Consider the following 15221-nt stretch of genomic DNA (forward strand, 5'->3'; position numbering starts at 1 on the left):
TTAGCGTTTCCACTTGCCCACAGGTGCCCGTAAAAGGAGTATTTAATTCCTCTTGGGACCTTTAGCAACGAGAGATTTGCAATGAAAAGACGCATTTTCCGCCTCTTTAAAACGGTGCCTTTCATTCATGCTTCTGGCCAGGAAAAGCTCTTTCCCCCCTTCCCCGGATTGCCTGTAATAGATCCCCCTCCCCGATCCCAATTGTGCCAATAACTGTTCCGCATGCAAGCCGCTCGTATCTGAAATCGTTTAGCTTGTACTTACTGACCACCTGGAGCCATCTAATAACCTGCCTGCTGCGGACTCTCGCTCAAGGCAAAGGCAAGCCCGAGGGCTGTTAGGGTCAGTGGCGTTTGCACCAAGGGGTGGGAGTAACGTGGAGGGAGAGAAAGATTCTCCTCGCGCCCCGCCAGCCCCCTCCCTCCAGTGCTTTGGGTCTGGCTTGGCTCAGCAGAGCAGGCTGAGCTTGGATGAATGGAGCATCAGAGCCCCTGGCTCCTCCTCCCGTGCAAGCCCAGCTATTTGAGCTTTGGGAACTTGAGGGCGGCCAGGCAGCATCCGAGGTAGGGAGTTCCAGGCGGCTCGCGCGCCCCGCTGCTCTCCCCAGCCCGCCGCGGGCCGCTCTCCCGGTGCTGTCGGAGTAAGGGGTGAACCTGGAGAATAACCTTGCCCTGGCGCTGTTGCCGGCTCCCGCAGGGCTGGACCCGGGGACTTGTGTTCCGGAGCAAGCTTCCCCCAAGGGGCTGAGCTCGGCAGCCTGGTGCCTGCAGCCGGAGCCGGGCTCTGGCTTGGCAGGCAGGGGGCAGGTCGCCTGGAATAAGTGCGGCCCGGGGGGGGACTGGCTCCCCGGCAGGAGGAAAGTTTGCGACCAGATGGGCTCCGACGTGCGAGATCTCAACGCCCTGCTCCCCCCCGTGTCCTCCCTGCCGGGCAACAGCAACTGCGCCATGCCGGTGAGCAGCGCCGCACAGTGGGCGCCGGTCCTGGACTTCCCCCCGGGGGCGTCCTACGGCTCGCTGGCCCCGCACTCCTTCATCAAGCAGGAGCCCAGCTGGAACGCCTCGGACCCCCACGAGGAGCAGTGCCTGAGCGCCTTCACCGTCCACTTCTCCGGCCAGTTCACCGGCACCGCCGGCGCCTGCCGCTACGGACCCTTCGGAGCCCCCCCGCCCAGCCAGGCGCCCTCCGGCCAGGCTCGGATGTTCCCCAACGGCGCCTATCTGCCCAACTGCTTGGAGAGCCAGCAAGCCATCCGCAACCAGGGTAAGGCCAGCTTGCGCCCGGGGAATGGTTTATGGGGCTCTCCCTCTTCTTGCAACAATCCCGACAGGCTTGTAAACAGAACTGTATCTTGGCTTCTTCCCCGCCAGACAGCAGCTGGGTAATCTAACACCCGAGCCCTTTCCCAAGCGTGTCCTCTTCCCCGTGCAACTCACTAGACAACCAAGATCAGCCCCCCCCCCCCTTCTTAAACTGGACCAATGACTTTTGGGACCAACGTCTCTAGACCCAGCTCTGGCAGCCACATCTCTGCAGGGATTTCCATTGCACGCCGCTGTTAAACTGGGATGGCCACTCACTCAGGCTTTCTTTAAAATAGTGTACGAATTGGCATTGCTATTCTATTCGCTCTTAAACTGAGTTCTCACTCAGCTTCTGTAGTGAAGGTGGGTGGTTCACTCCTGTTGTTTGGCGAGACCAGGAAACTTTCTCCTTGCAGAGTTTTGTTTCAAAGTGGGACTGGCTTCAAGACAGTCAAATGTCGGTGGGGTTACTCTCAAGGTGATCTAGAGCGTTTACTTCCAACATATCTAGTATAAGGTGGGGAATTATCTTTAATAGTTAATGGATCATCGTAAATAAATCACTCCCGTTAGAATATATTTTTAATCTGAAACCCTCTGTTTGTTAAACTAACGTTTTGAAGCAGTGAAATAACACGCCCACTTTTCCCTCTCCACTAAACAGGTAATTGTGGCATCTCCCATTGGAAGATATTTAAAAAAACAAAACCCGAGCTAACCAAACAATGGGATGACATTTAGATAATCTCTGAATCTGGTGTTAGAATGTATTTTCCCAGGAAGGGAATAACAGAGAAACTACTATTTCAGTAGCCATTAAATTTACACCCATTAAATTACCAGGAAAATCCATTAGCATAAATCCAAGCAATCCCTAAATGTGGACACGTAGTTATAATCTAACCATTTTCCTTCCATTTGCTGTAATTTAAACATCTGCAGATGTAACCGGGGAAGGGGGAAAATACCAAGCAGCATATAATGAAGCACTGCGTTTAAGGTTCAGTTTGTACCCCGTTTGAAAGAAATAAGTGCGTCGTTTTTATTCCATGTGCAACACTTTCCTGGGTCATCTGAAAGCTTGCAATGGCTCCTTGATTAAGGGTTTGCTGTTTAGAAATGCCTCATGTAATCAGCTACTAATTAATTATCTTAAATGCATTAAGATATAAGGTTTAATTATCTTAAACCTAAAACTGGAAAAATATAATTATAGATCTATTGAGACCAACCCTTGCTTGAATATGAGATTTTAAAATAAATTAAATTAGGGTGATCGGGGTTTTTTTTAATCAGACGGGAAGAGACCTTCAGGCAGGTTGCATTATCTTTTATCAAAGATATGTTCTATTCTTTTTAAGAGGAGGGCAACAAATCCTTTCTACGCAAAGGTGTTCTGGGTGCCTTACACCAGATCGGTTGCAATTCGGGCATATATATATATATATATGTATATATATATCTATATACACACACACATGACAACCTCAAGAGCATGGTTTCTTCTGTGGAATAAGTGCAATATTCACATAGTTGAATTGCTTACCTTCCAAAAAAGAAAAGGAGGACTTGTGGCATCTGAGAGACTAACAAATTTATTTGAGCATAAGCTTTCGTGAGCTACTGCTCACTTCCCTGGATGAAAGCTCATGCTCAAATAAATTTGTTAGTCTAAGGTGCCACAAGTCCTCCTTTTCTTTTTGCGAATACAGACTAACACGGCTGCTATTCCTGTTACCTTCTAAAGTGCCTCATTGCAGTGCATATTGATAACTCGCCATCCCGATAAAGAAACTGGGCTTTTATTAGTATTTGAATTGCGTCGTGGGTTGTAGACTAGGCATTGAGGAGAAAAAGCTAAGAATATGTAGGAAAAATAAAGTATTTGAGCTTCATGATTTAATACTCAATTACTGTAGCATTTACTTCAGCAATGCAGTCCTTGAAACCAAAATGCTCGTTGATTCGAAGGCAGTAGTAGATGTAAAGTGTCTCTAAGCAGCGTTCATTTACTTGGTTCCAAACGTCGTTCAAACGCCTTATTATTGAAAAACGATTACTTTTGGAGAACTATTAGAATTGTGTATGGAGGGGGAGATGTTTCAGATTTATTTGACACTTGGGCGTGTGTGAGCGCGGGAGGATGTCTTACTGATATTTTAAAATTTATTTTTATTATTTTAATACACAGATTTCTGGGCAGTGGAGTAGCTGGGGGGTATCAGGATATCTTGCATTCTCCAACATGTTAGGTAAAACGTACGCCTTCCACGATTGCAAACTAAAGAGCATTCGCCTTTCCAAATACCTGCTCTGTGTTTTTTTGTGGTTTTTTTTTTTTTCAGTTTGTGTGCACCTAGGCTGATGTTGGATTTCTAATGGTTAGCCGTTTTTCAATAACCTAATGTCTCAGGAGAAGTTCTTCTATGTTTGCTTAAACGCTTAAAATGTATATGTGCAGTATTCCTGGGGCCTTCCAGCAAGAATTAAACAATCAGAAACAACAGCGAGGATTAGGAGAAGCAGACCGCTTCAAGACACAGACAAGGACAGCATATATAGTAAATGTTTTAAATATCAGTTTGCAGTGACCATCAGAACTGAGCTGCAGTCTACATTTTGCTCAGAATAAGAGTAATTCCGTTTTTAATAATTCAACACCAGATACTGCTACCTTTATATTTTTCTGCGACTACACATTCAGTCATTCTCGGTTAGATTTTCTATCTGTATACTTAAAAGTATCTGTTCTCCCCACGATGATCTACAGTGTCAGATGGGAAGGAAATTTTGGTTCCACCGACATTAAGATAATTTTAAATGTTAATGTGTGTCTGGCGGTGGTGAAAGGAATGCAATTGGTCAGATCGATTCCCCCTAATCGATTCTTAGAGAATATTAGCCAAAATAAACTTATTTTCCTCACCATTTTGATTTAAACTAGCATAAGGAATTCTTTAAATGAGAGAGATTGGTTTAACTTTCCCAAAGAACAGTCTTCCCTGTTCCTTTGGCTGGACCTGGGTATTACTGCAGGCAAACCTGGTAGCTTATCTCTAGGGGAAAATATAGTTCGCTCTGGGAGCAAATTGTCTTTTAATAAATAGACAGCAAAATTGTCCAAAACTAGAGGTGAACCAGATCCAATCACACTGTAAGTGGATCAGCTAAAACCATCACTTTATGACACATGCAGGTATGCGATACCTCCAGCATTTCGATCGAGCTTCACGCAATCGGTTGTCTACATATTTTGACATTTACAAACGCATCGCACTCCCCCTCACTTGCTTTTGTTCAGAATGGAGAAGACCAGACTCGGACTGATCAAAAACTGAATTGAAAGAGCTTCCAGAATGGCCCTATTAACCTAGGTCTTAGGGGCTGGGGGGAAATGGGTGGTATCTACTACCATGGTCTACTAATCCTCTGTATGTCTCCTACCTGTTCTTTCTCCGTATTAAAATGCCTACCTGCCAACTTTCGCTAAATTTAGGCTTTCTGAAGATCGACTCTGATCTCTAAACCGTTGGAGAGATTTCCCCGGTGGGGCGCCCAGGCCGTAAATATTTGGTTTCAAGACACACATGCTTGTGCCATATTTTGATACACCTCCCGATATAGCGCCCAGTACAGTGACAGTCCCAAAATAGTAACGGGTACGAGCATCTTCTCCACTAAGCAAAAATATTTACAGCACACAACGCTTCCTTTGGGCCTCAAGGAATTTGGTAAGATCGCAAACAGTATTTTAGGGCTGGATAAAATGTTCTTGCTTTGAATCAGTCAAGGTTGCACTTTGCCTTTTCAGACCGTGGGAAAGACGCTACCTTGGCTCAGCAATCACTTTTTTGCCAAGTGTTGGGGGGGAAATAAGGCTTTGAAACTTCTGCCCATTTTCTCTTCTGGCTTCCCCTGTCCTTTTATCCAGCTGGATTCCTCCAACAATTGGATTCCTTCAGAAGATCGCATGCTCCAACAGATGCGCAACTTTCAATTATTTTCAGCACATTTTAATCAGCCCTGCCTCTGATAAGGTCCTAATTAAAGAGACCTTGCTATCAGGAGGCTTGTTCAGAACTCAACTCTCTTATCACATTCCTGAAGCTTTGGGTCAGGCAACACCGGAAAATGCGGCCAAAACATCATTCTGCTCGGAGCAGAGTTTCGAAGGCCACCAAATGTCTGCATCAGGCCAAAAGTAACTAAGAAAGTGTTAGTGTTTTAGAACGCTGAAAAGAAACAAGGAGGGGGGAAGGAAAAAAATCCTTGAGTCTGTGAAGGAGATAAGAGGGCGAGAAACAGCTGTACCATGGAAGTCCATGGGGTACCCGTGCTGTCATCGCTGCCAAAGGGGTCCAGCATGCTCTGGAAGAGAAAGGAGCCATGGGGAGCCATGGGGGTGGGATACAAAGACTGGGTTGTTCTGGAGAAATGCGGCTCGGTGTTTAATGGAAGCCCGGGCCAAAGGGCTGATTCAGAACGACTTCCAGGGCAGAATAATCCAGATCTTTGCTATTTTGTAGCTTCCTCCTTTCATCTCCGTGACGGAACTCCATAGTCCGATAATTTATTATAAAATGGAGGCATGGGACTAGTGCTACTCCAGCGCCACAGTGTTTTCTGTAATCTCCATCTTCTGCCTCCCACTGATATGTCTTCCCGAGCTCCTTTAAATAAAGCCAGTGTAACCTCATTGGAAAATCTCTGTCGTAACAAGTGACCACAGCACTGTCGGGGCAAGGATTGTTTTCTGATGTACCTGTACAGCGCCTAGCACAAGGGGGTTCCAAGCCAGAGTGAGGTTTTGGGCTGCGGGGGGGGGGGGGTTATGGAATATACATGTAAGAATGGTGATAAAGAGATTCGTAGAGGCCAATGTCCAACTGTGTGTTTCGTCAAAACGGTTCCCCAAAGGAGGTCCGAGCTAGACTAATAAGGGTTAGAAGAAAATGTGATCTTTATAAAGAAGCTGAGCTCGCGGTCCAAGGAAGATTTAAGGTTTGTATTTGCTCTCAAAAGAGCTGCGCTGACATCTTTGGGTTTTGAGGTAAATGCTGATGAGCTGAGAAGCCTCAAAGATAATATTACTTTGTAATTACTTTTTTAGCTGAAGTTGTTTAGCTGGCTCCAAGTAATTAATGAAAGTTGGTGTCCAAACGCCTGATTTACGATTGGGTGTCGGCCTCGGGTCAGCAGAGGTGATCCCTTTCCATCTGAATCTCCTCGGTGAAAACTATAAGGCTTATTATTTTGGCCAGCAATTTTCGCTTTAAAGTAGGAGTTTATTTTTCATTTAACATTCCACCTTTTTATTGCAGACTCTTCGGAAAGCTGTTCTTTAAAAAAAAAAAAAAAGATTAAAGGGTAACTTTAAAACTGGAAATGGCAGATGAGAACACACAGCAGATGGGAATCTTCCTCTTTAAGATGAGCAACAATTAATGAAAACATCCTTTTTATGACTGAAACCGATCTGTCCTCTTTAAACAGGAACGAGACTTCCGATTTTCCATTCTTCATAGTGCTCTGACTGGCTTGGCTCCTGACCCGGAGCTGCACTGTGCCAATGGGCATTCCTCCCGCCCGGGCACAGCACCCTCTTTGGCCCATTCCCCCCTTTCAGGACCTCTCCAGAGGTGACCTTCTCAGCAAAGACTTTGATATTTTTTTTTTAACTGAACTCTCCCGGTCAGATAATGTATTGTCCTGGCCTCAATGCCTCTCTCTTCTAGGCTGCTGTGAAATGGCACGAGTGAGGCTGCAATGGGGAGAGCGAGTTATGGGGCAAAACCCCACCATTTCCGATGCTCAATGCAGAGGGGGCTGCACCAGAGTAGAGCAGCAATCGGAGAATAGACGCAAACAGCACCAAGGGGGAGGCTTTAACTAGACCCACGGCCATAAATAGAGAGCGAACTATTTTGGTAACCCGCTCTTCGGGTTATCGGAGTTCACTTTGATGGCTATCTTGGCAGAAGGGAGCCATTGGGAGCTCAAGCCCTTGGGAGAGCGTAGGCTTCAGTTTTCGACGCCTGCTTGGAGACAGTTCGCAGGAAGCTGCCTCACGAGAAAGTTCAAGGCTAGGCAACTAACTCCTGATTCTTCTGTTGTTCTTTTGGAAGGTTACAGCGCAGTGGCGTTTGATGGGACTCCAAGTTACGGCCACACTCCCTCTCACCACGCAGCGCAGTTTACAAACCACTCCTTCAAACATGAGGATCCCATCAGTCAACAGACCTCGCTAGGTAACGGTAGAGACCTTTCTGTAGCCGAAAAGGAGGGAGAAACAGCCAACACCTCCCGCGCAAAAAATAGCCTCTCTAGGGAATGGCCCCAGCAGTTACACGTTACCCGGGTTCTCCGTCTCCGAGGCCAGGGGTCCCATTATTAATGCATTGTTTTACTCTTGGCTGCTGCACAGCCTACCGAGCTGATTACACGGGTTACCTGAACCTGCGGGCTCCACATCGATGGGAGATACTTGAGATGTAATGAACTCCAGTGCCGCTTGGTTAGTGGTGCTAAAGGTGTTACATGGCTGGCGGGGATCTCGCTGTAAATCCACAGTGACTCGTAGCGGAGTTACTCCGGATTTACGCTGGTGCCAAAGGAGAGCAGAATCTGGCCGGTGCACACAAGTAAACTTGCTTTATGCAGGCCCAACACCCGTGTGTTTGAATTCTGACTATAGCTGCTTAATCCTGAATTCAACCAGCCAACGTATCTTGTATTGGAACTTTTCTTAACTTTCAAAGTAGCGCTCCCCTTCCCCATCCAGATTTCCAGTAAAAGGGCTGAGCATGGCCGTGGTTAACTCTCTGTGGTTTGTCTACAGGCGATCAACAGTACTCGGTACCTCCACCAGTGTACGGCTGTCACACCCCCACAGACAGCTGCACGGGCAGCCAGGCCCTGCTCCTGAGGACCCCCTATAACAGGTACCTCCACGCGGAAGCCTTTACTGTTCGCTTCCTCTTCCATTGCATTTAACCTTGCTTGTTGCACTGACAAGATTTTTGGCTGGTGTGTGTGATGTTTTTACTCCCTGGCAGACCACTCCTTGTATAGGGGAAATAAATTTTCTTTTCTTTTTGGTCTTCCCTCATGTTTTTATGCATTTTTCTGGTTTTGTCCTGATCACTGATTTTTTTTTTAATTTTTTTTTTAACGAGATATTTTCTGTTGTCTGGCGCACACGTTTCCCTCGGTTCTGAAGGTTCTGTGATGTAGATAACATGCCTGTCCCAGCTACTTGCTTTATTTGGATTGCTTCTCACTAGAGCGGGAACAACAATGAAGCCCTCATAGTGTGTTGAGCCTGGCTCTCCTTCCTGATCTATACTACTATATATTGTGGACCATATCGCCTTACAAAGAGACACTTTGAAAGCAACGGTTTAGCAATCTCAAGGTGGATCCTGACAATGAATTTACTTGTCCGGTGTACGTACCATAGGAGCCATGCTAAGGGCTTTCTTCTTTTAAATGAAGGGCCCCCCTCTACCCACCAGTGACTCGATGGCAGTTTTAACTGAGGGCCAGATTCTGTTCCCAGTGAAATTCAGTGAGATAGTTTTTGCCATTGAATTAAGTGGGAGTAGGGTTAGGCCCGGAGAAAGGATTGATCAGATTGAAGTGATTATGAGGGACCAGAGTCACAGGACACAATATGAATGCTTGAAAACTGAGGGGGGGGTGGAGAGTGTGGTGTATAACATATGTTGTCCTGGAATTTTCTGACACAAACATTGTAAGAAGGCTGCAAAACGGATTTATATAAATGTGCTTCTGTGGTAGTTTTTCTTACCAGCTGTGCGAAGCTGGTAAGAACGAAAACAGGCCAGATTAATGTTGATGCTGCTTTCCCTAAAACTGCATTTCCTGGGGGTTGATTATCTTTAATACACCACTATCAATTCCATTTCCCCTTTCACGTGAGTTTACCATTACAGGTCCTGATCCCGCAATCGATAGTCTCTTTGACCCCTGGAGTAGTCCGCCTGCCCACTATCTACTGCAGGTGGGACGCTCCAAACTATGATCCAAAACCCCCATGCAAATTAACGGGAGGCTTTCAGCGACTTCATTTCAGTGGGCTCTGGTGCTGTGTTTCGGCCTGTTCTTAAAAGGGGTATGTGTATGGGTGTGAGGGGAGACTAGCAGGTCATTTAGGAATGACAGAAATGTACAATGCATACGAAAGTAAATATCCATAACTCTGAAACCAGTTCATTTAAAAATTTCCCCACGAAGTGGCTTTGTATCGCAAATTAAACCCCCTTCTTGTGACTCCCAATGTTATGAGTTAAATATACACTTAAAAAGCAGAATCAGAAAATTAATACCCGCGTTGCTTGCCGCCAAAATATGGATCTCGTTTTCTGATCGTGTTAAGTGGCGTACATCTACAATGGACCCTTTTCAATAGCTATTTCCCATTTTCTTCGTTTGGCATGGGGGGGGTCAGTGTGTCTCCTTCAATTTTACAGTGTGTTTAGGAGTGAGAAAATAAGTTACCTAAAATTTATTCTTCAACTTTTTGTGAACTTGGAGCCAGTCCCATATCTCTGAGTTGCTAAGTAACCCGAGCACACAAAACAATGTGCCTTTGCAAAGGAAGTTGCAACTGACTCTTCTCATAGGCTGGTTAATCGCCTTTGATTAATCAACACTGGACATGGGACAACAAAATTCTGTCACTTCCAGAAGCCACTTCTCCAATTAACGTGAGTTGACGTCAAGGGAAAGAGGGAATGAGGTAATGAAGGAAGGAAAGAAGCCTATCCACATAGATTAGTTGTAGAATAATTGGCGGGGAGAATGCCTTCACTGAAACTGACAAAGATGGGTCATCTCTCAGGAAAATCTATAAATATGATTTGTAGAGAGGCCTCAAAAGGGGAAAATGTGTGGCTCTGCATAATTCGCGTGCAACTCAAGGCACAGATAAAGTGTTTTCTTTCTGAGCAGTTTTATTCATGTTTCGGTGCCTTATAAGATCGCCTTGCATTTTGCAGTTGGATTTCAGACAGCTCGGTGAAATCCTCTCGTTCTCTGTTCCATTTTGAACTCGTATCTATAACGGTAAATGAACAAATGGCCAGACTTTAACAGAAACTTAATTTTGTTGATGAATCGGGAGAACTCCATAAAACTTTATCTCGTCAGAACCCCAATAGCTAGACTAGTTCTTTAGAAACGATCGGTTCCTTTACAGATGGTGTGTCGGTCTCCCCAGCCAATCCATGGTGACCCTGGCAGGTCTGTTCTTTGGAGACTCACTCTAAATTATTCTAGATGTTGACACAAACCCTAACCCATAAAGCTACTTCACTGAATAAGAAACCTTCTTCACCCTTGCAACAACAGATACAAAGCTTCTGTTTTAAGCCCCTCTCGCCCTTGGCTGCAGAGTATAGCTTCAGCATTACTTCTAGCGATGGGATGTGAGCAAGCACAATCTAAATGATACTAACTTATTCCACGGCGGATGCACTCAGTTTTACAAGTGCACTAATTATGCTTAATGAAGCAAGCCCAGCACTTTGATATATGCATTCCAGTAGGAAAGTAAAGAACTGTTGCTTGTTCTAAATCTCTACCTTCCACCTTCCCAACGATGGCTGTATAATAGGCATTTTTCATAAGCTTCGGTGACATTTTCCTTAATGAATAGAATAGGGCACAAACACTGCATCGCCAGTAACTTAAAATCTCTTGCTGTGAGTTTTGGAATTAGACCCTTACATTCATGGGTAGCTGAAACTCAATCTTTAACTCCCCCTATTACCGCTCGGCATTCTAGCATGCAGTCAATTTCTCCCTGACTAGCGGCTTGATCCGGCTCCCATTGAAGCCAATGAAAGTTGTAACACTGACTGACTGCAGTGGGCTAAGGATTAATCCCTTAAACTCTTTTGGAGCTAGCATCATATGTATGTATAACTCTACCAGAACGTTTACACACGTCAGAACAAAAACGTTAATACTTCGGTTTCTCAACACTTTGTAGTGGGTATACTGACAGATCTTTAAAGCGTCGGCTCTCCAACATTTGATTATAATAGGGAGCCTCTCCTAAAATAGAGGATGGGATGCTATACTAGTCGTCTTTCGGTACCTTCAGCACTTGGAACGATAAAACCTCCTAATGAGACCACAGTTTGACATAATCCACCTGGATACAGTTCTTGTCCTTAGCAGCCATCTGCTGTAAATAGGCATATGTAGAGACTATTCTCTCACCACTTAGGCACCAATTATAAACGACACTTGGAAACAAGTTGTTTGTTTGAAGCCGAGATAGAAAGTTGAGCTTCAATTTTGGCTTTAATGCGCATTCCAGAACACCCCTTGTCTGAAAAATTACAATACAGTGGTGATCAGAATAAACCCAAAGTTCACTTGCTGATGTGGTGGTAGTATCCTCTTGGATCACCAGGTTCATCCCAGTGAGTGTGTCAGATCATCTAATCTCTTTTTCTCTGAGTGCTAGAAACAGGAAAACTGGTGTCCTGTTTGAAGGCCGGTTGGCCTGTAGGCAGTACAGAGGGTAGGAAACATGGACTGGAATTTATGAAGAACATATCTCAGAAACAAGAGTATTTTTCATGTTAGTTCCTTAGTTCCTCCACGGAAGATGGTAGAGGAGCGGCTAGGGAGAACACAGATGGTAGAGATTAGTACAGATGCAAGGAACATATTTAACTAAGTCTTGGCCCAGGGGTTCTCCAACTTGGCATTCTGTGGATCGCTCTTTGAGAGATCCTCTCGTGGGCCACTAGGACCTGCTCTGCAAAATATTCAATCCTTCACGTCTCCAGGAAGGGCTTATGGGACGCTTGGTGACCCATGGACCACAGTTTGATAGCCATTGTCTTCATTCCTGTTCGGAGAGCCGATCCCTTTTCTTCTCACTCCACCCCATGCATAACTAAAACAAGACGGACAAAATCTAAGGGCGTCCAAATTGGTGTAATTTACACCTTCTTCTGGCCTTCTCCATTTGTATGTTGCACCAACTTGGACTGCTTAGACGGACTTAGCCTGCAGTCAGTAATATGGTCCCTTCCTTACACACATCACCTCTGAATTTGACCACTGAGTCCCACTGGAGGAACCAGCTTCCATAGACTTCAACTTCATCCCCGCAGAAAATCAGGCCAGGGATTTAGGTTTGACCGTGTGTATTTAGGTGCCTAACTTTAGGTCCACTCATTTTGGTGAAAATGCCTAACTTGATCGGTCTCTGGATGTTTTCAGATGTTCATGTGCATCTTCCTACACAGCTGTAGTTCGTGGAGGAAAAGCCTCCTTATGCACAACAGGCAAGCTAGAGTGGCAAAAAGGTACCAAAATCCTGAGATAAAGGAGAGAATTTCCTACAAAGTCTCTCTCTGAGTGTTTATGAAATCTCCATAAAGGATGTCTACACTGGAAAATTACATTGTGTTAAAACAAGTATTAACACAGTGTTAAGCACCACGTGGTGCTTGATTTAGACCAGGATTGCTGTGTTTAACATCTGGTCTTGGGTAGCCCTATGCTGGACTAGGATTAATCCCAGCCGGTTGATGCCAGGCAGTATTTGTGTTGCTGTTTCATAGAGGTGTTGACATTCGTTAACACGCGTAATTTTGCAGTGTAGACAAGGCATTGTTTTGCCTTAGGAGATGATCCACAGAGTATTCCGGAAGGCGAGCAGTACAGTAATGCTCCCCCTTTATTAGCAGGCTAACCCTATTAATCCTCTTCTTTTCCTCAGTCCGTTTAGAGGTTGCTTAACACACAGTGTGCATACATATTAGTGTTTCCTTTTGTTTGTTTAAAAGTGGAGGAAGGAGGGGGAATCGAGCGCAACAGCCAATGGGTGGCACTAGAGGCATAGGAGCGGTCGGTCTGTTATACTGGGTGCATCTAGCTCAGAATCCTGTCTCCGTCAGTAGCCCGTCCTAAATGCTTCATAGGAAGGTGTAAGAAACCTTGTAGAGGACGTTTATGCAATAAATTGCCCGTAAGGAAAAGCTTCCTCCTGGTCTCCATAAGCTTAAAGGTGGCTCTATGCTTTCAGAAAAGGGGCTTATATCCCTTCTAGCTGTTTTTGTATCTTGTTTAATGTAACTTTTTATTGTTCTCACTATCATACAAATGTCAAATCCTTTCAGAACCCTACAAAGGTATCCTTGTGGCAATGAGTTCCACGGGACAAGTGTAAATGTTGTGTTTGTAAAAAGAAAGCAGGGCTTTAAACTGTTTTGATCTCTGAAAGCAGAGAGGCATCAACCATCATTTCACAGCCACCAGCAGTCACTCAGGCTTCTTATTGCTCTGATCAGTGTCTGAATCCTATAACAAATTTGGTGTAAAATTCATAACGATGCCTTTAACAGGTTAACAATACATTTACAGAACTCCGGAGTTCTACATACACTGCAGTAATTCACCAAATACTGCTCTTAAGAAGATTTCCAAGTCTAGCTAGCTAGTAGCAACCAATTTGTCCATAAGAAAGAAAGGCAGTAAGGAGAAAATATGCAAGCAAGTCTAAGACTGAAGACCTTTCCATTGTTTTGCCCTGGTAAAAGAGACAGTAAGAAAGGCGATAACTTGAAATAAATATTCAAGAGCCCATAATTCTTATAATGGAAGCAACAGTATCTCTGAAATCTCCATTTCTGGCAACTACTTGTTCTCTCTCATAACACAGGCACCGCATCTGCCAAGAGATACTGTGTCCCTTGTTGATGGCTAGTTATTGATGGCAAAGCTATGCAGTCTGCAAGCGTGCATTGAAAGGCCAGTATTTGTGAGTCCATTAAAATGGTGATGTGAACTTTTCTACCTCATGCTGTTTAATGTAGTAAACATGTTTAATGTTGAAAATTTACTGTGAGTCACACTTGCAAAGACTTTAAGAGTGGAGGAGTTTCAGTTCAGATTATAGCTCTTTCTGTGCAGAGGTCAAGAACTCAGTAATACTGCTGTGCAGGCCAAAACAAACTCTATATGATCTACTACTGGTTTCCTTTAAAGTTCCTCTTTCGCTCAGGGTTGACTTCCTTTTATTTCACTCCAACTTACATTAATCCTCCTTGTAGAAAAGTCCCCCCCCCCCACTTCATTTTAAAAACATCTCTGTAATGAAAATAAGTTATTTTTAGTGTCTTCTTTGGGGGAACTAGTGATTCAAATCGGAATCAATGCAGGCAAATCCCCGGAGACTCCAGTTTTCCTTCTCATCATTCAAATCGTATTTAAAGCTAGGATTTGAACATAACTATTGACTCCGAGACCATCCTGTAGCACTGGCAGTAATAACCCATTTTAGATTTAAAGGGATGCATGGTACCTTGTTGTACTTCCTCTGTTAGAGACACCATACTTACTTCTTTTTGTGGAAGTCCGATGGTGCACTTGGCAGACTCGGTCAAGCTTGCCGTTTTCTGCCTCCCGCTTGCTTCCAGCCTGGGGTGATCCGCCGTGGAGCCCAGAGTTGGCAGTACTTACCTTCCAGCTCGCTGTGTTTTGGCGTTTGGAGTCTCTCCCCAGCAGCAGCAACTTTCAGCTCTGGGTCCTATTTGCAGCATGGAAGGGGAGAGTGTTTCCACTGGAGCCGAGACTCACAAACCCGTCCAGCCAGGCTGTGATGTGATCGGTAGCTATAGGGGCGGCTGCATCATCATTACTATTATCCCACTGAAGTAACTGAGAGAACTCCGCTGACTGCAATGGGAGCGGGACTGGGCTCTTGATGTCCACCACCTATGAATCATTCGCTGAGTCTACAGTCCTAACTGATCTTAGATGGGGATGATGAATACTCTCCCCCTCGGCCCCCCGCACACACCTGGAGCAAAATGGTGTTTGCTTGTCAGGGCAATTGAGCCTCGCTTACTTGAGAGCAACCGAGGAGGC

At 45.0% G+C, this 15221-nt stretch overlaps 1 protein-coding gene across 5 annotated transcripts in view; it reads left to right on the plus strand.

The window, feature by feature from the left end:
• The first annotated feature begins 496 nt into the window (after nucleotides 1-496).
• The window catches only part of WT1 (WT1 transcription factor), a 48496-nt gene continuing 33771 nt past the window's right edge, over nucleotides 497-15221 (plus strand). The window contains exons 1-3 of one of the 5 annotated variants that reach the window (XM_073347733.1): nucleotides 497-1263; nucleotides 7430-7552; nucleotides 8143-8245. In XM_073347733.1, the coding sequence (XP_073203834.1) occupies nucleotides 873-1263; nucleotides 7430-7552; nucleotides 8143-8245 (617 nt within the window). In that variant the 5' untranslated portion in view covers nucleotides 497-872. Of the gene's footprint in view, nucleotides 1264-6667; nucleotides 6944-7429; nucleotides 7553-8142; nucleotides 8246-15221 lie in introns of those variants that run through there. The other 4 variants (XM_073347732.1, XM_073347734.1, XM_073347735.1 and 1 more) reach the window with 4 other exon arrangements.

This window comes from Lepidochelys kempii, chromosome 6 (assembly GCF_965140265.1).
Source record: "Lepidochelys kempii isolate rLepKem1 chromosome 6, rLepKem1.hap2, whole genome shotgun sequence".
NCBI classification, from domain to species: Eukaryota; Metazoa; Chordata; order Testudines; family Cheloniidae; genus Lepidochelys; species Lepidochelys kempii.